General features: G+C 40.0%; 1 protein-coding gene across 2 annotated transcripts in view; it reads left to right on the top strand.

Annotated features, from left to right (window-relative positions):
* Positions 1 to 22622, top strand: part of LOC135503153 (probable G-protein coupled receptor 139) — a 169195-nt gene that overhangs the window by 91808 nt on the left and 54765 nt on the right. For both annotated transcript variants that reach the window (XM_064796544.1, XM_064796543.1), the window contains exon 2: positions 19678 to 19944. In XM_064796544.1, coding sequence (XP_064652614.1) covers positions 19678 to 19944 — 267 coding nt within the window. The remainder of the gene's footprint in view (positions 1 to 19677; positions 19945 to 22622) is intronic.

Genomic DNA, 22622 nt, shown 5'->3' with positions numbered 1-22622 from the left:
GAGATAAATTAACATTGTTTGTAATGGGAACTGATAGATCATAAATGCATGTCACTTTGTATCATGAATTACTGTGTAACTCGGCTGAAGTGCATCAAAAACTATTTGTATAGGCCTATCTAAAACATGGCGGACCGGAAGCTATGTACACTCATGATCAAAAGTAAATGGACACCAGTTTTTCTTGAATTTCTCAAAAACTAGGCTAAGCAGAAACATTCACCTAACACCGATTGTAGCAAATGATCTTGGCTATTGAATAATGCTAAAATTTTAAAAATCTGTTTAGTGTTGCCTTTGATAGGAGAAATTTGGGAAATGTCTCTTTTTCACTTCTTCTTTATTAGCAGGAATTCCCCAATAAAAATTACATCCTCATGTTCGACTCATGAAGGCCTTTCATAATATATCCAGTTTTTGAAATAATTCAAACACTAGAAATGTGGTTTTTGGCCACTTTTAAGGTAATGATTTGGATCATGCTTGACACATCTACGACATGGTCCCTCCTTATCTATTGAACAGACCTTTTGAGTGAATGAGTGGGCATTGTGTTTTTCATGGCAGGGTGGTCAACAGACCTTTTACAAAAGGTGGACACTTGAATAATTGTGTTGGGATTCCCAGATTAGTAATCTGACCAGTTAACTAAAATGACAACCATGTAACGCAATTGGTAATAGACCTGACCATAATCGTTGGGCCTGTGCCTAGTTATTGTGAAACAGACAGATCACAATACAAGACCATTGGCATTCATTCACAACCACTTCACTTCATTTGGAGTTGACAATGGTTTAATGGGACTATGTCAAAGGTGTCTCCAGTGGGGTAAAAATCATTACCGTAAAAGTGGCCAAAAACCACATTTCTAGTTTGAATTATTTCAAAAACTGGATATATTATGAAAGGCCTTCACGAGTCGAACATGAGGATGTAATTTTTATTGGTGAATTCCTGCTAATAAAGAAGAAGTGAAAAAGAGACATTTACCAAATTTCTCCTATCAAAGGCAAAACTAAACAGATTTTAAAAATTTTAGCATTATTCAATAGCCAAGATCATTTGCTACAATCGGTGTTAGGTGAATGTGTCTGCTTAGCCTAGTTTTTGAGAAATTCAAGAAAAACTGGTGTCCATTTACTTTTGACCATGAGTGTACGTAATTGTTACACACTGGCATACATGGTCAACAACATATGATGCATATTTATGGTGGCGAACAAGGCAAGCGATAAATCGGCCGAAAGTCGAGCTCACCGACACAAACAAACACCAAACTGCCATACAGGTGGTTCACCTTCTCTTCCACTGCTTCCCGGTCGATTACCGAACTGCTGGCTAAGCTGGCGGCATCAAATCATTCATTGTTGTCAGGAGCTTGGACGAAAACCATATTGACACACGTAGCGCTCTCGTGGGAAGGGCTGGGTCTCCTTTTACTGCCACAAAAAAATATTTTGTCCCGTAATCCGATCAAACATTTGTGACCCGCTATTCATGCCTAGTTCGCCACGCCACTGCATTGCGTAAAGTGTGTATAAAAAAACCCGGATCGGGGAAAAACGGCAGAATGCTTATCGCCATAACACATATTGTGCTCACTTCGCTCTGAATTTGTATCATTAACGGTCTGAAAAATCCAATGGTGTCAAAGCAAGAATTGGGGGAAAATGATGGCTTATTACTGGACTGAAAGCCGAAACGGATAGTTATGAAGTAACGCAAGAAACAACGTACATTTTCCGTGAAATCATGATCTGTCATCATAGACAACTTAGATTTCGTTTTTCGCAGTCTATGACTGTAACCAAAAGTGATGGTAAAAACAATACAACCTTTAGGCGCCTGCATGTCATTACCCTTGTCATGTGGTGCAGTCAATCGTTTTGTCCGCGGTGTAACAATGCGGAGTATTTACCAGATGTGACAGACTAAGTTGATTCCACTGATTCAATTTACATTTGGTTCATTTAGCACAGCCAGGGGTTTATTCCACGTGACCAGTATCGCATCGGAAACATTTTTTTTTTGATCGGACATGCACCTTTTTTGACGGTGTGCACATGATGTTTTATCAAACAGCGTGGTGTGCCCCCATTTTGTCATCCACTGTTGCGTGAATATGTAGTGTATAACCAAATGTTACTGGTCGAATTGATTTATTTGATTCAGGTGACCTTTATTGGTTCGTCTAACACAGCTCGGGATTTATTGCCTGTGGCTACTCGGGTGGCTAAGAAACACTTCGTCATGTATTAAACGCCCATGAGCCTTTTTGTCAGTGTTCATATTGCATCGTCTGTCATAAAATATTTTAAGAAACTTGTCGGGATTTTATACCTGGGTATACTCTCGTATTGGGGGCCTTTTCCACATCAGTCCGTTCGGAGTCGGCGTGTATTTGATGCAAAGGGTAAGATGGACACTTGACCCAGTCTCACACTCAGCATTTTAAAGTACGGAAAGATTTGTTATCTGTTTTATTTACTTCTTGGGGTCTACGGTGGTGTAATGCAGTCTCCCCATCATGCCTTCAGAATGACAAGAAAGGCATGTGAGACGCTTTTTTTCACACGAGCATGACCACTGACTGAAATCTTTTAACTGCTATAAAACTCCACATGATCCAAATGTTACCTCAGGCTTACCTGAAATCATTTCCAAAACTGTCTCGCAGTACAAGCAAAAGTAATTGTTAGATAATCATCAGAGTTGGTCTGATGCTACATGTAGCGGCATATGGTGGCGAGTAGGCGCATTATCTTCCTCGCCACCTAAATCCCGTGTTCAAGTCATCCCTTTATTTTGTCATTCACTGCCATATTCATAATGACTTCAGGAAATCAGAATTCACAGCCAAGTTCTTGTCACCAGTAATGGATTTCCTCAGACTTATTTGGCATAAGCAATAACAGTAACTATTCATAATGGATTATTCATAAAACCGTCCGATATCTGACAAGTGTCGGAATGGTTTCTTCCTATTAGAATATTTAACCCGAAAGTTCGTGTTTGGGTTCAATGAATGAATAATCGTCCAATGCGTTGTGATTGTTGAGAAGTTCAATATTTTTTTTCAAATCAATCTCTAAAACTCTCTGGTTACAAATGTACCACTTTTGACACAGTATACTTTACTGTTCCTCGTTTTCGAGGCAGCGTTTATATGTTGCGGAAACCTAACATTTTTCGTATGTCTGAACCGGGAAGCCGTGAAATCACATTGCGATGTTTCACATTGACTACCTCGGGATAATTCTGGTTTTGGTTAATGACACTATCACGAAAATTCCAATACTCGTTGTGGTAAGGAGGTGTAGGCGTTCGCTACTGGCGTCTTCTATTAAGAGAAAACTATTCTGCGATCGACTGAGACTAATAAGACAGAGCCTACGCGTTCTGGCTGTTGGTGAGCACTTTAACGGACTTGTTAATAATGTGGAAATAGCCTTGTTTACCGGACTTGTTAATATGTCGAAATAGCCTTATTTACCTGACTATGACATGTCTTGCGCATGTTAACATTGGAATAACAGCCGTGTTTGGAATAAAACCGATCCGGTATTTCAAGGAGGGGAAAAAGCATTTAGTTATAACCAATAATGCATTGCAAATCTTCTTCAGTTCGTCTTTTGAAGATAAACGAATGACAAAGGTCCACGTGAAATTCTTACTTTATTGCCATTTACGACAGTGATGCAGCGAACTGAGCAACAGTTTGGCAAAACCAGAACACGCTAATAAAAATAAGCAAACCTTAAAATGTAGAGGTAGGTAAGTTTTTAATACTGAAGTTGATTGTGGTTTGCATTCAAATAAAATGGTTCGTATTTTGGTTAAGGTGTTGTTGTTTTTATACTCTCTAAATGTAAAAGAGTGAAGCTCACTCTTAAAAGAGTGCTAGAGTGGTCCCTAACTACACTCTGGGTTCACTCTTTTACATTTAGAGAGTACAAACTGTCGTCAACGTAACTAACTATACGAACAACCTCAAAGATAACAATAGACCGCTTTTTCGTAAATGTTATCAACTTGGTAACTTGCGTCCTTTGGAATGTTGACGGACTCATCAAAGTGGTTCATGATCAGCTTTAGGAAGGAATCTTTAAAGCACCTGAAGAATTGTTTCTATTTTGGTGTACTTTCCGTGGGGTAACTTCAATGATACCGGGGTTTTTTAGGTAAGGTATAATGCGCTTACGCAAGTTAATTCAGTTTTTCTCTTAGTGACGCAAATGTAACCACAGTTACAGAGGCATTCATTGTGCTACTCTGGACATGTTAGTGGATCTAGGCACTATCATTACTTTCCTATTGTTGTGATTCTATTCATTTTCAACAAAAGAGCGAGCAGAATGTCAAGAACCTACAGATTTGACAGTAATTAGCGCATTTTGCTCGCTGAAGCTGATTTCTTTTTACAATTTATGTTTTATGCAATTTAAGTAATGATGGAAGCTATAAATAATTATTTACTGTTAACAGGAAGGTGACTGGGCAGCCCGCAGTACTGCGTGGTAATTACGCCTTTAATAACTCTGTTGGTCCATACGATATTGAAATTTAAATCGTTTGTTTGTTGAGTGTTTTAGCGATTTGTCGAGAAAGAATACAATGAAGTTGTTCGGCAGTTAAAGACGTATTTTGTCTTCCCTTTTATCTTGAAACAAGAAAAGGCAGAGGCCAGCGCTAGCGAGGTAAACAGGACAGTAATATAAGATTGTCTAGCTGACCGCACTTTTCTTGAGACGAAAGTCCGACTACAAACCCACGTCACGGAGTCTACTGATAATTTGTTCTGAAAACGTTGCAAGAATGACAAATGAAAAGCTATAGCCCAGGGCACATGTGATGGTTTTGACATTTCCACCAGTCGACATTGCTTTGCAAATATCGCACACTGTCTAATCAGATTGAATCTATCCGTAGGGTGTGAAGTTATTTAATGGTCTCCCGCCAGCGACCGCTACAACCACTGCAATATCGGCGCTATAATTTGGACATCTATCCCCCAAAAAGAAGCTGTTCTCAAACACTTGAGACATCCAGCGCCCTCTGCTTTATTTATGGCGAATTAGTGACTCTAATTTCACATTGAATCGATCTTTCCGTTGTCTCATCATCAGCGCTGATGATGAGACGGAGCACACCTGAGACGCTCTCGCACAACACTCTCTCCCTGGCTGAGAGAGTTCCGACGGATGAGAAATCTTGCCGTGGCTTTCAGGCGCCCTGGCTTTCAGGCTCCATGGCGCTCTAGGTAATTAGCCTTATCGGCGTGGAGTTGTTTTATCCTTGTTTAGTCTGGAAGTTCTCTCGCTGGAATTGTGATCATACTGATATAACAAAAATAAAATAGCACGCTAAGATTGCATTGTCATTAGGTACAAAATTGCAATAACTCTTTTCACAATTAATTGGAATTTTTTTAAAGTAAAAACACAAAGTTGCTCCTTGTATTTTTCTGCTGAAAATAACAAATTAAACTGTTATGTAGGCGGCCTCAACGTCAAGGACATTCCTGATTCCATATTTTATAAAGGTCCAAACATTTTAGTCTTACTTTGTATTGAAGGTTTTGGAACAGGTTTTAGAGGGCAGGTGCTATCTGGTGTGTGAACCAAATCACTAAGCCTTGAAATGAGATGGAATATATATCTCACGCGTTTGGGAAAGCGACAAAACGCACCTTTCGCCGGACAAAACGCGCCGTGGTGAGCCAAAACGCGCGCTTTTTGATTGATTGTGCCATTTTTGTGGCTACTGGTGCGAGCCTTGTTCCACACAACTCTCGGTATGAGATGAGACCGATCATGATTGGCTTATATATGGACTGAATGCGCTTCTGTCGAGTCCGGCAGTGGCAGGACGTGTAGCTAGCTATATACGACTCATCTACCAAATGCGTAAATAAACCGCCTCAAATCTTAAGTAGAATAAGTCGTGTATGGTCGGACCACCCCTCCCTTTGCCGCGGTCGACATGTTGCGCTCCCGTTTACAAATTATGAATTATTGTGTCTCGTTAGCCTTTGCAGGCTGGCTTTTTGTAAAAGGTGACACGTTAATAAAATATATATACAGTAGAACCTCCCTTAGCGGACACCTCTCTAATAAGGACACCCTCTCTATTAAGGACACTGGTTTTGGTCCCAAATTGGTTGTTACCATTCAATTTTACCTCTCTAATCAGGACACCTCTCTATTAAGGACAGTACTTTTCAGTCCCAAGGGTGTCCTTAATAGAGAGGTTCTACTGTATATATATCGGGTTATAAAAAGTGAACAAAAAACGGTCTGCCAAGGTGACCACAAAATAGTATTTATATTGTGCACATGCATGTAGGATCAAGTAATATAAACATCTCATGAAATGTTTCCGCTGTTTCCGCACAGTTTCTGTAGATTCCGCTTTTGCCCAGTAAATAAATATTCTCACATTGCCATTTAGCTACAAGAATAGGCCTTTTCGAAGAACACGAATCAGCGCCAAAACAAATCAAATTAGCATACTCAGAACACGTCAGAAGGCCTAAGCTGACTTCGGCCAATGCCTGGACACAAGGTGATCCGTTGTTCAAGATGAAACGCATGACTAGTCCGCGCCAAAACAGACTTCTTCGAATTCGTCTGTGGCTACCAACGTGCCATCATAATGATAAATAGCCCTTTGTCACCTTCAGCAACATCGCGTGAGGAAACCCGTGTCAGGTGATAGCCTTTCCAGGTGCTACTACTCTCGTCTTGATGACAGGCCCTAAATCAATATGTAGGATTATAAACAGCAACGAACAACGAAGTACGAAGTATGCATAAACTATTCTATCGCCGCATTTTTGAAAATTCCCTGATTCTCTCATACATTATAAAGTAAAAATTAAGGTCATCTTCAAATGTCGTGTATTAAAGGAATTAGTCCAATAGTTGATTGCAGCACTGACCTTATACTTTGTTGTTCAATATATATTGCAAAACCTGCCTAATGTTTGTCTGTGTATGGTGAGTTCTAGAAAAACAGAGTGATTCGAATCCTCCATGCGCACTACCCGAACTCTAGGTGCAGATGACGTCGTTTGAATTGGCATTGCCTCCGAATGGCCTCGCCATTTCCTTTTGAGACTTTTAGGACCTCTAATCACGCGAATGTGTCTGGCATGGTTAAAGTGATACATTAGGACTTAGTTATCAAAAACTGTTTGGTTTTAAACGAAGTGTTTTGTGTAGATGTTCCCAAACGTAAGTACGAATATGTGGCCTGGGCCACTTTCAGTCCGATTACACTGCGCGATCGCAATGTATAGTTCGCAGTGACTAATTACCAAGAGAATATGGTTGAATGTTATGTCTGCATTGGAGAATCACTGATTCGTACTCTATCTGTGTCCACAATGCCATGCCTTGTAATTATGTTGTCAATATTTTGTGTGATATGCGGCGCGTGCTCCACAAGCCCCCACCACAAATTCATTTACCAGTCAGGGCTGCATGTGCGGCACTAATAAACCTGATTAACCCTCAATTAGGTTTAGTGATATGGACGTGTGGCTACCGCATGGTGTAATTATAGCTGTCAGGCAAACATATAAATCAATAACTTAATAAATTACCAGAGAAGTAATAACAGGGGCATCTGCCTACTGAGGTTTATTGGCATTCGACGATAGCACACCTTATTCTTTTTTTTAGTTTCTGCGTTAATCTCAACGACGTTTAAAGTTGCCTTATTTCGTGGATAACCTCTTTTCTTGGTTTCCTAATCTTTGAATCGCTGAATCCACGCACGTCGACCCGAGCGTCATATCATGCAGATCCAAAACCTTATAGGCCTTAAGCCCGCATCACACTAGCCGCCAACTTTGGCGACAAGAAGCGTTTAGCTGACGCCTCTCGACGCCGAAGTTGGCGGCCAGTGGATCCCGGTCAGAGCACACCTGCCCAGAATCGGCGTCCAGTAGCGTTTTTTCCGCCACTTTAGGCTGCCATTTTGAAATCATGTGACATCAAGACGCATACTGATTGGCCATAGCCTCGCCGCCGACGCCAATTCAGGCGGCAATCCGTAGCACACCTGGCTTCTTCTTGCGTTCAAACGCGGCGACACGCGTCAAAAATCAAACATGTTAGATACTTGGCGTTTAGTTGCGGCAAGTCGCGGCAATTCGCGTTCGCCGACGCCGTTCATAGCAGACTAGGGATTTTTCAGGCGTTCAGGACTCTTGCGGCAAAAAACGCCTGTGAACGCCGAAGTTGGCGGCTAGTGTCCTACGGGCTTTAGAGTTATGTCATCGCAATAGCAATGACATATACACTACTCGGTCTCACCCATCTTTTTACCATAGCCAAAAACATTCAGACGAACTGTCATCGTCCGTCACTTTGTACACAATGAGAGTCGAACGAGATGTGACTCCTCACTGTTCAATTATCTGTGCGAGGGTCGATCATTCCACTTGATTTGATCATCGTAAGGAAGGCGACAAAACTGTTAGGGTAATGGAAAATGATCATCATCAGTCGACTGCACAGTCTTCCCCTACTGCTAACCCTACCATCAGCCAGGCGCTTGATTTAATACGTATCATACTGTCTGGACCTCCAAGCGCTGAGTGTGTGAAAGGCAGGTAGGACATTCGCTTGCGGCTCCGGACGTGCGCCGTCAGACAATCTGTCATGCAGAGATCACCTTTCATATTTTGAGTTGGCTATAGGTCTTATTCTCAGAGGCAAATCTAGTACCTTCCCTTCAATTAAGTCCTAATTGATCGAACTATATCAACACTAATATAAGTCAGAGACAGCACTCCAGGGAGACTCATTATCGTTGAAGAGTGGTTTTGCATTGGATATTCAACTTCATTCACTCGGACCTTAGCAGATCGATGCTAGCTGAAGGCGTGCACTGAGGGCATCCTTCATTGGCCAGACAGACGACAGTGTCCGCTGATCAGAGAAGGCGTTTAGGGCACCCCTCATAGGATAAAGAAGACAGTGCCCGCTGATCCGAGAAGGCGCTGAGCGCTCATAGGCAAGACTGGAGGCAGTGTCCGCTGAATAGGCGTTTTGGGCAGACAGAGCTAGGGCAGGAATCATAATGGGGGGGGGGGGGGATTAATTAACATACACTTACAAAAAAATGATCATGTGTATGGCACATACTTGGAACCCTTTTGTTTTCTCTAAAACTCTATTGCTTTTTACAGATTGGTAATTACATAATGTTCTAGAGAACCTTAAATTACCGGCTGACAAGGTTGATTAAATTCAACAGCCGCCCCTAGTGTATATTTTGATCCATAACTCGTTGTATGAACTCAAGATAAAGTGCATTCTACTGATAATTAAAGTCTATAAACTGATCGAGCTCGTTTGGGCGCGCCATGTAGGAATGCATCATGTTGCTCCACCCCCTCCCTAAGCCGAGACTCTAGAGAAATGTTTATTCAATTGGCTATCATCAGCCAACTCTTGAACGACACAACCTGTCCAAACCGGTGTCAGAAGAAAGGTCTGTGGCAACACTATCGATTCGACGCCTGGAGTTCGTCTAGGGCGACTCAGGAATTCAAAACTGATCCAATTTTTTAACGCACCAACCCTGACCCCCGACGTGTCTAAAGTTGTTTATTTGAAATTCGCATGAGCACGAACCGAACAGCTGATGGATGTGTGACAGCACTAGAAGCCAGTTTATCCTCGTCAAAACCAGCCGATATAACCGAACTCGCACAGTGCCGAAATTGAAAAAATTCAGACACTGGAATTGATCAATTGCCGCCATCTTGGATATCGGCATACTGAGATTCAGGAGTCTGATAACCCTACGTCATAAATACTGCGTCACCAGTTCAGACTGTAAGTCTTATTCAGGCCGAATTAGTGTCATTTTCTCTCAAAAAACGTTTTATTTTATCAAAAAAGTCACAAAATATGATCTTCATAAATAAAACCCGACACTTTCTGGTGGGTTTTAAGGGGATGGAGAACTATAAATCCAGCGTAGGGCAATCATTTTCGCGGGCTTAGTTGTGATGCTCTTTGCAAATTAAAAAAATATTTCCATTTCTATACCCGCGGTACTGCTTTTCAAGATGGTGGCAACTTCCTAGTACTAGAGGCGTTGTATGGAACGAAATCAGCGCCTCTAGTGTCAAGAATGCCGATATAACATGCCCCAAACCTGCAGCGTCAAAGTAAATCAACATTCGAACACGCCAATTCCGGACAGGGTAGTACCAGAGAAAAAAAATGATCATATAGATAGAGCCCAAGTTCTTATTTGCCTCCTACGACCGGAAATAGGATATAGACGTTATGAACTCTCTAATTGAAAAGTGCAGAACAAAATTATCCGTCTAAAAGTTACATGTACCAAAAATACCTGAATTTTGATCGAAGACAAATTGGATAATATTTTTACGCCAATCTTCATTACCCACTGATAAGGTTGGCAGCTGCTACATCCGATCTTCAGAATGACAATAGATAATTTCCAAATTAGGCTCCAAGTTCTCCCTTGTACGCAACGCTATTACAAATGCACGGTATTCTGTATGCAATAGGGTGGAATCGAAACACGAACGTCTATCACAAATCAGGCGTTGTGACGAAAAACTATAAGCCGGAACATGCATGTTGATGATTCCCCTGAGGCGCGAGGCGGATTCGCGAGAGTTTCCTTATATTGCAGTATTGCATTTTTATTTCCGTGGGGAATTGTTTTGTTAAAACTGATAGATGATGTACTTGTGTGCATTGCATGTCTAGAATAAGATTGAGATATGTGTCTTGTTTTATTAAGTTGAAAACTAATGTTCGGTGAGTTGTCTCACCAACGTAAAGTGGTCTGTTTAGAATTCATGTTTACATTCAATTACAAAAAAGCAAAAGAATGATTCACTGAAACCCAGTATTTGAAGACTGTAGACTCGTTCGCTGACTCTATATTTCTTGTGAAAACTTACAAATATATTCACACCCGGCGTGCACTCACGTGGCGGGAAAGGTCTTTCGCTCTAGGATTTGTGCGTACTGAAAATAACGACAAAAGCGTTCTTCTACTATCTGAGAACTGAAACAAATTGGAAAAGCATCAAACACGTTCAGAAAAAAATAGCTAGCTAATGAACCAGAAAAAGAACAAACATTCTGCAGTAAAACGCCGCGCATTCCTTAAAACTGAAATCAAAACCAGACGAGCATTTCTTTATAGTTTTCAATGCCTTTGGTTAACATATTCAAACAATTTGCTCGTACTATTTACAGTCGAAGTGATTGTAAAAAAGAGGTGCTAAGGCACGTTGCTGCTACCTTGAAACATGGGTTAATTCGCAGTGCAGGCAATTGACTTATTGTTGCAATAATATCTTGATCACGGAGAGTGATTTCAGTAGTACCGTCATCAAAGCCCTACTCTCGTATCTTAATGTAACAAGCCTTCTGATTGGTTAATAAAGGCGCCATGTTGAAATTGAGCTGGCATTGATCCAATCAGCGCGCTTAGCAATATGAAAAAAAACATATTGAAAAGCGTTGTGGCTAATCTTTGAAGCAATACCGGGTCATAAGATGCAAAATATTCAATAAGCGAATCATGGGTAGAAATGTAAAACATATTTTGAGCACAGTTTGAAGGAACATTTGTGAAAATATTCATTCAAGTTGAAAAGATCTCGTCCACATCGCAATAAACCACGAACTGAAAATAAGGCTAGAGCGTCTGCCATTCTGTCACACTTTATTGCCATCCATCCTTAAGCCGGGATCAAATTCGCTACACTGTTATTATCTTCTTACATGAGACGAGAAAGTTCGTCTAAGTCCCCTCAAACTTTGAGATTTTAATGGATTCTTGATTTGAGGTTGAGTTTTGACAGAAAGCCATTTCAATCAAAATTGTATACAGGATACCCTATTTTGTTTGCATATCACTCCGACATACTAAGACGAGTGATTAACACTTAACGAAAACGACTTGAACTCAAATGGCGTTCGAGTGGTCCGAGAAGAGTTTCCATTAAAGTTATTTGACGAAAGTATTCAAATATCATTGGAAAAAACCTGCTGAAATCGTACTTATATTTTAACATTTTAACACGAGCAGCAAACTAGCGGAAAATTACAAAGAGTGTTAACGCAGTGTACCAACGGGTGGATACGACTTCAATTCGCGCGAATATCTCGCGAGTGAATTCTTCCCGATTTGAAAGTGTGATTGACGAAATATACATGGTCTTACTCAGTCTGCGCATTTTTACAATTGACCAATATACAAATATTCACTCATCAGACAATAACCGTGACACAATATTGAGCTCAAGTTCTTCTCGCTTTCTATTAAATTCCCTTCCGTGACACAATATTGAGCTCAAGTTCTTCTCGCTTTCTATTAAATTCACTTCCGCGTTCAAGATCATTTCAATTTCCGTTTTCTTTTCCTACATTATCAAATAAAAAATTTAATGTAACTTTGACTACACAAAATATTGTTTTATGTTCATATTTTCCCCATGAATAGTTTTAAACTTTAGACTCTACTAAAGAATCAACCTGTGAAATTCATTTTTTTCTTGTTGTCTATTTTACCAATTCGGTCAATTAGAGGTCATTAACTAATCATCGAGAAAAAAATCAAAGTGATGTAAAGCTATAGGGAAATGATACGGAGAATTGTAATTGATATAAGGCGGTCGCACTGGCTTACTTGATGAAGAAAAGAAGCGTTAATATTGTCACTTTTCAAGCTTTAACTCCTCTTTCACAATCAATACACTTATCACTAAATTAATCTTTCATTAACGGTTAGCTCTGGGCCTGGTCGTTGAAAACAAGTTGTGTCACTAACGATATGGCGTTTACTTAACTTAGCGTTAAATCTAATTAAATGCTCAACTGAAGGAGATATCGGCGAGTTAAGTTAATGCAAGCGTTGTGACGACATTTGTTTTGAACAACCAGACCCTGTTTATGAAAAAATAACATACGGAAAGAAAACCAAATATAAAGTCCCTGATGAGGACTTCAAATATACACAAAAATACTGGTAAGGCGCACGCGCGGTTGTGTGTTTCACTTTTTTAGCCGCAAAGATACCGCCGCTCTGCTTTTGCGCCAAGAAGTCATTTATATGCTAATATCCTCTGACAAAAAAGCAGCAAACCACGGCAAAGCAGAGGATGTTCCAAGACATATTGCGCCGTTTGTAGTTGTAGTTCCTCGGGAAAATCGGTCCCGGTCATGAACTACTGAAAGTGTGATCGCTGTAAAAAATGAGAGTATAATCGAAGAGAGCTTCTCTATGTAGAAGACATTTGGAAGACACTTTTTTTCATCGTGCTACGTGCCAGATCTTCGCTGGTTCTGGCTAACGGGGCTAATTCTGTATTCGTTGTCACAACGGGCACTGTGAGACGCTCGCGCAAGATCAGTTTAGAGACAAATGCATTATATGCGAGTGTTCTTAAGGACAGACGACCATTTCTGATACATCTCCGCTGTCGTTTGTAAATGAGGCGAAGATCAGATAATGGACATTATGTTTAGTCAAGGAGGACAAATTACGCCTGGGTTTATCAAAGGTTAATCAGTTTGATGGACGTCACACATTCGATACATTCCCGAAATCATCACTTATTTTCTCTCTGCGACGAGCGGGATTGCCTTGCTCCACCTGATCATGATGAGACCTCGAAATGAAAACATTGAAAATAGCATGATGTGTATCGACTCTAGTCGTTCCACGTTATTTCAGTGTTTATTTTCTGCTGTGGCTCGTATTTCCATGTCTAGATCAATCATCTGGAACGGACCAGTTCATTTTATAACAGTTCGCTAAAGGCCAGGGATTTAAAAAAATATGTCCCCAACCCACGCAGGCTTTCTATATGGCAGTAGGACATGCTAATGGTGACGATGATGCATATGCTGTACAATTGTTGTAATGCACAAGTATATGAAATACTGATTATACAGGTGTCATCGCCAATAAACTTATAATTCCTGATAACTCCTGATCCATCCAATTGAAAGATCCGAACTAGGATTTCCCTAACCTTTCCACAGCCCATCTAAAGTACATTGTAGTATTTTTACGACAATTTATTTTAAGTGATCATGTGATCGTGTTCCGCCATATTGGACATTCCCTCTTCTCCACTCGATCATTTACCGAAAGAATCGATTTTGGTCTTCTCCATTTGCTCAAGCAGTCAGAATGCATTTACATTTTTCTGATTTTTTACCGTTACAAAATCTTATTCGAGTAATCCCGCTTTGTCCTACCCGATGGCATAGCCTCCAAAGGTCCCGAGAAGATTCGTATGATAATCTATTAATTATTTCAGTTTCGTACACGCTTGAACGATAGTTACAAGATTATGTAAGATTCCGGTCAAAGATCTTAACTAAAAATCTAAAACGAATCTTTAGATCTTGTAAAGATTAGTGCACGATGGTATGCGTATATGGCAAGCCGTGTGTCCAAGAAAACCTAGTTTTATTGAAGAAAACCTGTTTTCTGCATTCAAAACTTAGTTTTTTTTAAAGAAAACCACACGTTTTATTCACTGAAACAAGGTTTTTATGGGAGAAGCATAGGTTTTTAAAAAATAAAAACCACTATGTTTTTAAAAATCAAACCTATGCTTCTTCAATAAAAACTTAGTTTCGTAGAATAAAACTTGGTTTTGTTGAATAAAACCAGGTTATATACATGTCTTCATCAATACCTAGTTTTTATTTAAAAAGACTAGGTTATGTCTTATAAAACCTAGTTTCCAATCCATATAGTTTCGTCTCCACATACAGCATGGCGCGCATGGTTCTTCTGGGGAGAGGTTGGGTTAGAGACGAGGTAAACAGACTTAGTTTCAGTAAAACCTTCTTCTATACAACAAGGTTATACTGATGGATCGGAAGCAAACATAGTTTTTATCTTTTTTGAAACTTGGTTTTCATGAAACTTATACTTTTTCGAAGAAGACTAAGCTGTTTTTTAAAACAATGGCAATATCGCTGGTCGTGCGAAGTACCCTTTAATGTTTAACCTCGGTTTTAGTGACGATATAAAAAGAAATCATCAGAATAAAGGTGTGGCTTCTTAGTCAACAGGGGTTTTAGACTTGGGGTCATGGCCTTATTTCCCTACCCATCATCTAATGGACATCAAATTTCATATTTACAACGTAATTCATCATATTCGGCCTCGTTTGATAATGGACCGCATTATAGCTTATCCATCAAAGTCACCCTCGTTTAACCGTGGAGCGCATGATCATATATATCTCTAAATCACTCACGTTTATTTTTTGTATCTACTCTATTCTTGTTAATTTTTTTACTTTATGGCTTATTTTATATTTGCCTTGGCCTTTGCCATCAATAACATTCTTTTTCCTCCTCCATCATCTGCTAAGCGAAAGATATTTAATGCTTAAAAGCTGCACTTCAGCATGCCCTTGATGGCGATGTTTTGTTTATTTTTACTCACGGACACAATGCTTTGATATACTCAATAAGATTATGTTTTGTTGGCTCTGACATCAACGACCTCCATAATTCCTAAATCCATAATCTGATGTCTATTAAATCACCGGCAGTTTTCGTTAACACAATGCATTTTTTGCTGTCTGGTCGTCCGGCTGAACCCTGGTCATCACGAGAGTACACCAAGGCATATTTTCAAAAGTTTGCTTTTTCTTGTCGGAGTAATCTGCGATTGTTCTGCCGCCACGACCAATGGCATTCCTCTCCTCTCATCTATCATCTGGTAGAGGCAGAACATTGCTTAAAAGCTGCGCTTAAAGCTTTCCCAAAAAACAAGCTCTTTAAGGTGCCTTTTCATCGATTTTCCTACAAAGAATCTTGTAAATATTGGTATCACTCTTATTACTTGACTGAAATTACTTGACTGAAAATTTCAGTCAAGTAATAAGAGTGATACCAATATTTACAAGATTTTTTTTAAGTTGGCTAAAGTATTTTAGTCAACTGACACCACCTCAATAATTCAAGACGTCATAATAGACAGGTCACCGAAGGACGTTGCGCGCCTCTCCGCCTGTCTCTGCCGAGCCGTGCAATACTTAGTCATATGAAGCTATGTGGGTTTTCTGTTCCCTGTTTCTGATCACTAACATCGGTGACTGTCCCAATTGACTGCCTCACTATCTGCAAATGTTCGTCTGCTGTGCCTATGCCAACCATGCAGCTGACATGCAGTTGCTTTTTCATGTTTTTTTTTTTGAGGGAGGATCAAGTGACAATGTCTTTGTCGTGACCACTACCATCAATGACCTTCTTAACTCCATACTTCATCATCTGCTAATGGGTATAAACCCCACCCGGGCAATAACATCCCGCCATTCATCAGAGTGTTATGACTGAAGAAGCAACAAATGCCAACGACGATTCGACGCACACGCTCACTCCTCATGATATATATTTTTAAAAGTGTTGGCCAATGTATTGTACTGGTATGATATGTTGATTTTCATGTCGTCAATGCCGAGGTCGTCTGCGAGTTTGACACGTGAACCAATATTTGACACAACACTTCGGAGGGACTGTTTTGTTTGTAAGACCAAAACGGCCGGTGTAACAGTAACCAATGCCCCCCTTGAAAAAGTGTCCGGCCCTATTGTATTCTGCAATATGGTTCTATAGAGACCCTGACCGTCAATATCTCAGAGATTGAAGCGCATAATAGAATCATTTGTTTCCCGGACATTCTATCCTAGGACACTTTAAACTTCTACACCGAGATGTTTGCACGTGTTCTACTGTATCAGGTTGAATGTTAGCCGGCCGTTAAAACGAATAATAGGCGGCGCATTGATCTAGGACGTCAGGGCCATACGGTTTTGTCAATGACTTGATTTCTCTGTTTGTCTACAAGATATAGAAGGTAGACCTTGTCCAATTAAAGGAGACACGTCTGAAGTTAAGTTAATTGTATAGCTCATCATGACGGCTGAGGGAGAAGTGCTTTTTGATACTCGAAACCAGGAAATATTTCGATTTTGCCCCGTACCATTGTCTGAGAATTATTATACATTTTATTACACGAATGATACTGTAAACAAAATTATAACAGAACAAGTAGTCAATGATATAACAATTAGTCAGCACTATTAAGTGCCACATTCAGACAATATAGGCTTTTAATTAAAAATCACTTTTGGATCAATAATCACATATGCTTTCGCACTATTTGAAAATGATCTGAGAATATCATTGATCTTTTGAGTTCGGAGATTTTAAGTGATTTATCATGTGATTCTTAAGTATTATATCATAATTAATCAATAAAAAGGTTCTTTGCAAGAACCTTGGGATGTGAGATTTGATAATTCCTTGTTTTGGTTTTGTCAACTGAGCACGACATTGATGCACAAATTTGCCAAGCAGTTTGTGCAATCAATTTCACACCGTCTCGTGCTTTGTTCTTGATGTTCAAAGATGGCAAATCGTACAACTTTTTGCCTGGTGGAATGTGATTGCCTGATGAATCTACACGCCTGTAATCTTCCGTCTCGTCACAAAGATCTATCAGATAGGGCTCCTGGCCAAACCGATGATTATTGTGTGCACAGTGAAATAGAATAAATAGCAATCTATCGTAATTCACAAAGGTGTAAAGCTTGGCAGTGCCTTGGAGAGCATTTATTGCAAGTCTCCTTCACGAAAACTTTCTTGACACAGGAAGGTGATCTCCTCGACGAGTTATTTCCGTCAAAAACCGAGTTCACATGCCAACCCATCAGGGCATATCGATTGATACATAAGGTGAATAAAAGGACGACTTGTGTCGCTTCTAGACGGACAGAAAAACATAGCAATCTATCGTAATTTACAAAGGTGTAAAGCTTGGCAGTGCCATGAAGAGCATTTATTGCAAGTCTCCTTCACGAACACATTCTTGACACAGGAAGGTGATCTTCTCGATCAGCTATTTCCGTCAAAAACCCATCAGGACATAAGATGAATAAATAGATGGCTTAAGTCGCTTCTAGACGAGCAGAAAAACAGGCAGAGTAGCCGGCCTTGAATGAAAGTAGAAGCGCAGCTGGTGTTTTTGAAAGATGTATGACAAGTAACACTATCACAATACTAAATGTGATATATGATCAGATGGTTTAGTTTTCGTTTTGTCAGATTCAATTTTGATATTTATTTTGGAGGACGGAGTACCACTCGTTTTTTATGCAATCAAAAACAACTTTTCGCGATTATTATTTGTGGCAAATATTGTTATTTGCGAATTACGCTATTTTTTAGACTGACACTGATTGACAGATGCGAATTCCTGACATGTTGAAGGTCACATTGCACAGCTATGATGATATTGCTTTTTTTACATGCTGTTTGAATTTGACAATTCAATGTATTTCTTTTGACCCTGCCGGAGTCTTTCAAAACCATTCATCGATTGACCCTGCTGACCTTGATTTTTAAAAACGTTTTAAAAAAGGTCATTCAAACGTTAAATCAACTGCAAAGATAATATTTTATATCACTGAGATATATAAATACGATATGTTGAGACAAATCTGTACAACTATCGAAATATACGATTACTTGGAACTATTTCGGTTAATCACTCTGCCACCTGCGCGACCTTGTCACAATTGCTGCGCGCTCGTTTGCATACCGCATATAAGAGGCGAATAAAAACTCCATTTCAGCATGAAAGCCTTGCCGGTTCAGCGCTAAGAGTGTTTGACTGTGGATCGGCAGGTCACGGGTTCGTCTCCCGGTGAATCTGCCGCATTTTTATCTTTTTTTCTTCTTCCTTATCTTGTTATCTAATCATCCATGTACAGATGTCGTAATTTTTATTATCAATCGCCGTACACAAACTTTTCAAACTGCAGCACATACTGATTCCAGGCGTTCGAGTACTACTGATGATGGTTCGAATCGGTAGCTGTTATTTTCGAGGATACATTGGGGCAAAAATGCGGCGTGCGTCTTTTTCATTGAAACGACCTCGCAAGACCGGTGTGGCGGGGAGAGTAGTCCTAGGGCTGATAGTCCGTGTAACAATAGCCTGCATTGCTAAATGTTTTCGTTAGGGTTAGCGGTACAATAGATCATGCTGCTTAATTGGTCAAATACAATGCTACCGGACTATAACTCCAGGGGGACTATATCCGCTGTCACACCGGCACCGGCACATATTTTCGGTGATGATGGAGAGAGCGGTAGCCGTTACATATTGAGCACGGTTCACTTGCAGTTCAGGTTGCACTACACACAGTGGGGACGCCGAGATGACCTCATGTTTTCCCATCAAATAAAGAAACTAGATGCATTTGGCTATCTACCGGTGGTAATGGCACCTCAGTGCAACCTCAATGTACCCATGACGAGACGAGAGCAAATCTCACTGGTTAGATGGAAATCAGCCATATTGCTGACATCATCGGCGCCAACAACTACATTTGTACTCGCATTGTTTGCAACAGATTTCTATTTTAGCAGACCTTTTGATGATGTCCTGGGGTTATTAATCTCTGTGCAATTTTTCAATGAATTCTGGAAATATATCGCTGTGAAAATACTTGTCAAAAAGCGGTTGACTTGTTTGGTACACCCCATTTATGATGCAGGCGAATCATGCCGAAGTATTGATTAGAAAGCATCATACATGTACTTTGCATACCTTTTGTATTTTCAGATGGACGTATTGACTGACTGGGGACCACGACCATATTCCTCTGGACCGAAACAAAATATGGATAAGTCGCCATGGGATCTATTCGGGAAGAACTTCAGCGGTAATCCATTCGGGGGCTCAGGGAACCCCTTCGGAGGATCAAGCAACCCGTTCGCAAATCCGTTCGGGGAGACGAGCGCCAGCGAAAGTAACAAGAGTGCGGCGGATAATGAGGCAAACCTCTATCTTCAGATTGCACAACACTTCTTAAAGAAGAATGGAAACAAGGTAACTAATGAATAGAAAGATTTACCCCCCGAAAATTGTACTTCGTTCATGAAAATGGCTAATTTATTGCATGTGTTCATTTGCAGCGGCACTATATTTTCAGTAGAAGCGCCCAACTCGTCAAGGATACTGCAAAGAGTGTGTAATCAATATATTGTTTAACTCAATAAAATACCTGAAATAGTGTATGAAGCCCATATTAAGTCAGAAAGGAAAATATTCTTGGAGCATGAAATTGTATCATAATTCCATATTTAAGTTTAATAGTCATTTCGACAGCTATCACCTGCGTGTGGTATCAAGGGAATTATTATGTAGAGAACTCCTACACTTGTGTCGCAAAACGAGAACATCGAAACTGCAATCGTTCGCCATACGCGGAAATCATATATGCTGCAAAAAATTTCTACTCCACAGTAATTGGTCCACCATTCAACTTTGTGCGCTTGACAACACATTCAAGTCAAGAAACTAGAAGATAGGTTCAAATTGAAGGTCAACTGATTGGTTTGTCAATATCATGCACAATTATCCTTCATATCACTTATCCGCTAGCCGTGTGTGCTTAAACTGATATAACCATCCGCGTCAGTGCATGCTCAAAACAGGGAATGTGCAGAATTGAGGATTGTCGTTTCCGCATTGCTGGGCATCGTGACACGCATTAAACACGTTAAGGAGAAGCTGACTGCGTGAACGGCTATCTCATTGTTCGACCTGCTGGTCAAGATGTGGTCCCGACAGGATTCACAATTAAGATGTTATTTAGTTTCTTCTATAGTCATGCACACGGACAATATCATTTCAAGATTCTTATTTTAGATGTTGAAATTAGGCCTAAGGATCGTATAAGAATATCATTTGGACTTTCGTCATATGTGGGCAAGGCTGAAATTCTTTCTGTGTTTTCTTTCGTTGACTCCCTCTGATATGATGATCTAAGGGACACGATTTTCTTTTCAGCTTAGCACTACCACAGATTACGATGAATCGCATTCAACACCGTGAGAATTTACCGATTCCACACGCGTGTTCATCCGATTAAAAAATCATTGTTTCCAATGAAAGAAACACAAATCCACCGTCAAAACGATCTCACAGATCGTAAGCCTCTTACATTACCGTCTCCACTGGGATTACAAACAAACAAAAGATCATCTTTCAATATCCGAATGATGTTGCATACGGAAAACGCCTCCGGTACGTCTGATACCATCGACTGACTGGGTTAATAAAGTTAACAAAAGCAACATTCACCTCACAAACGCGTGTGCCCAGGTTGATTAGCGCTATGATTTTTAGATTCTTAGCTATTACATGTTTATTTTATTCAGTTTCGTGTACACAAACAGGTGCAACATTGCAATATGCTTGTAAGATAACTAGTTACCCATGTTAATGTCCTAACTACACAGGCAAAAGTGTCCGTCCACGGATAGTTGACGTCCCACGGACGTTCCGTCCACCAAGGTCCATAGATTGAACGTTCATGATTATCACAAACAACATTTTACAACTGGTAAATCCAAAACGAAACACTCAAGATGGGCCACAGAACAATATGTAAAGCATCAAAGAGTGACAGTATTCAAACATATGGAAAATAAAAATAAATTGGCCGAGTTTACCTGTATTCCTTCAAAGATTCTATAACGGATTCCATCAACTATCCACTGACAGCCCATGGACGTTCCATCTACGAGGGCCAGCCATGGATAGCTGATGGAGATAAACTATCCATGGATGGCCCATGGATGGAACGTTCATGATTAATCAACATCAACTATCCGTAGACGGAAACTTTTGCCTGTGTAAGATCAGGAAACGATGGCGCAGAAGGAATAGCGGACACGCGCTCTTCGGTCTGCTTCATCGCGCAGACTATTGCATTCCGGGGTGCGACTCCCACCGCATGGCTTCAGCTGCTGAAAGTTAACTTCTAGACTGTTTTCACTCATATTATATTATACACGACTGATCTATTAATGTATTTAAACTGTCTTGTACTGAATTTTTAATCTTCCCAAAATTTGGGAGTAACAAATATCTATCTATCTATCTTAAAGAAAACATCGATTGTGCTGTACGGATGAATCCAATTTTGTTAGAAGACATTTTGGATTTCAATTAAACACGGATAAATACAAGACTTCGTTAAAAAATGCGATCGAGAACCGGTGTGACAGCGGATATAGTCCCCCTGGAGTCATAGTCCGGTAGCATTGTATTTGACCAATTAAACAGCATGATCTATTGTACCGCTAACCCTAACCAAAACATTTAGCAATGCGGGCTATTGTTACACGGACTATCAGCCCTAGGACTACTATCCCCGTCACACCGGCAAAATCTAGTTAATGCATCGATTAAATGACAAGTTGATGATATTTTGATTGCAACTTCTTACATACACCCGATGGTTAAACGTCATCTTCGCATGTACTCAATGTTTAAAGCCCTCCAAGGTTAAAAATCCTGATAAAATTCTTGGTTTACATTTAGATGATATTCAGTTTTGTATGCATGTGTACATTCGTTGCAAGACTCATGTAATATTCATTTTGTTAAAATAGCTTATCATTCGCAACGAATGTATACATACATGCACACAGATATACACGAAACTGAAAAAGGTCTTCACCAGCAATCTTATAAGAATCTAGTCTTGATTTTCAAGC

The sequence above is a fragment of the Lineus longissimus genome, chromosome 19, assembly GCF_910592395.1.
Source record: "Lineus longissimus chromosome 19, tnLinLong1.2, whole genome shotgun sequence".
Taxonomy (NCBI): Eukaryota; Metazoa; Nemertea; class Pilidiophora; order Heteronemertea; family Lineidae; genus Lineus; species Lineus longissimus.
Note: the sequence above shows the minus strand (reverse complement) of the source record. Positions and strands in the feature narration are given on the sequence as shown.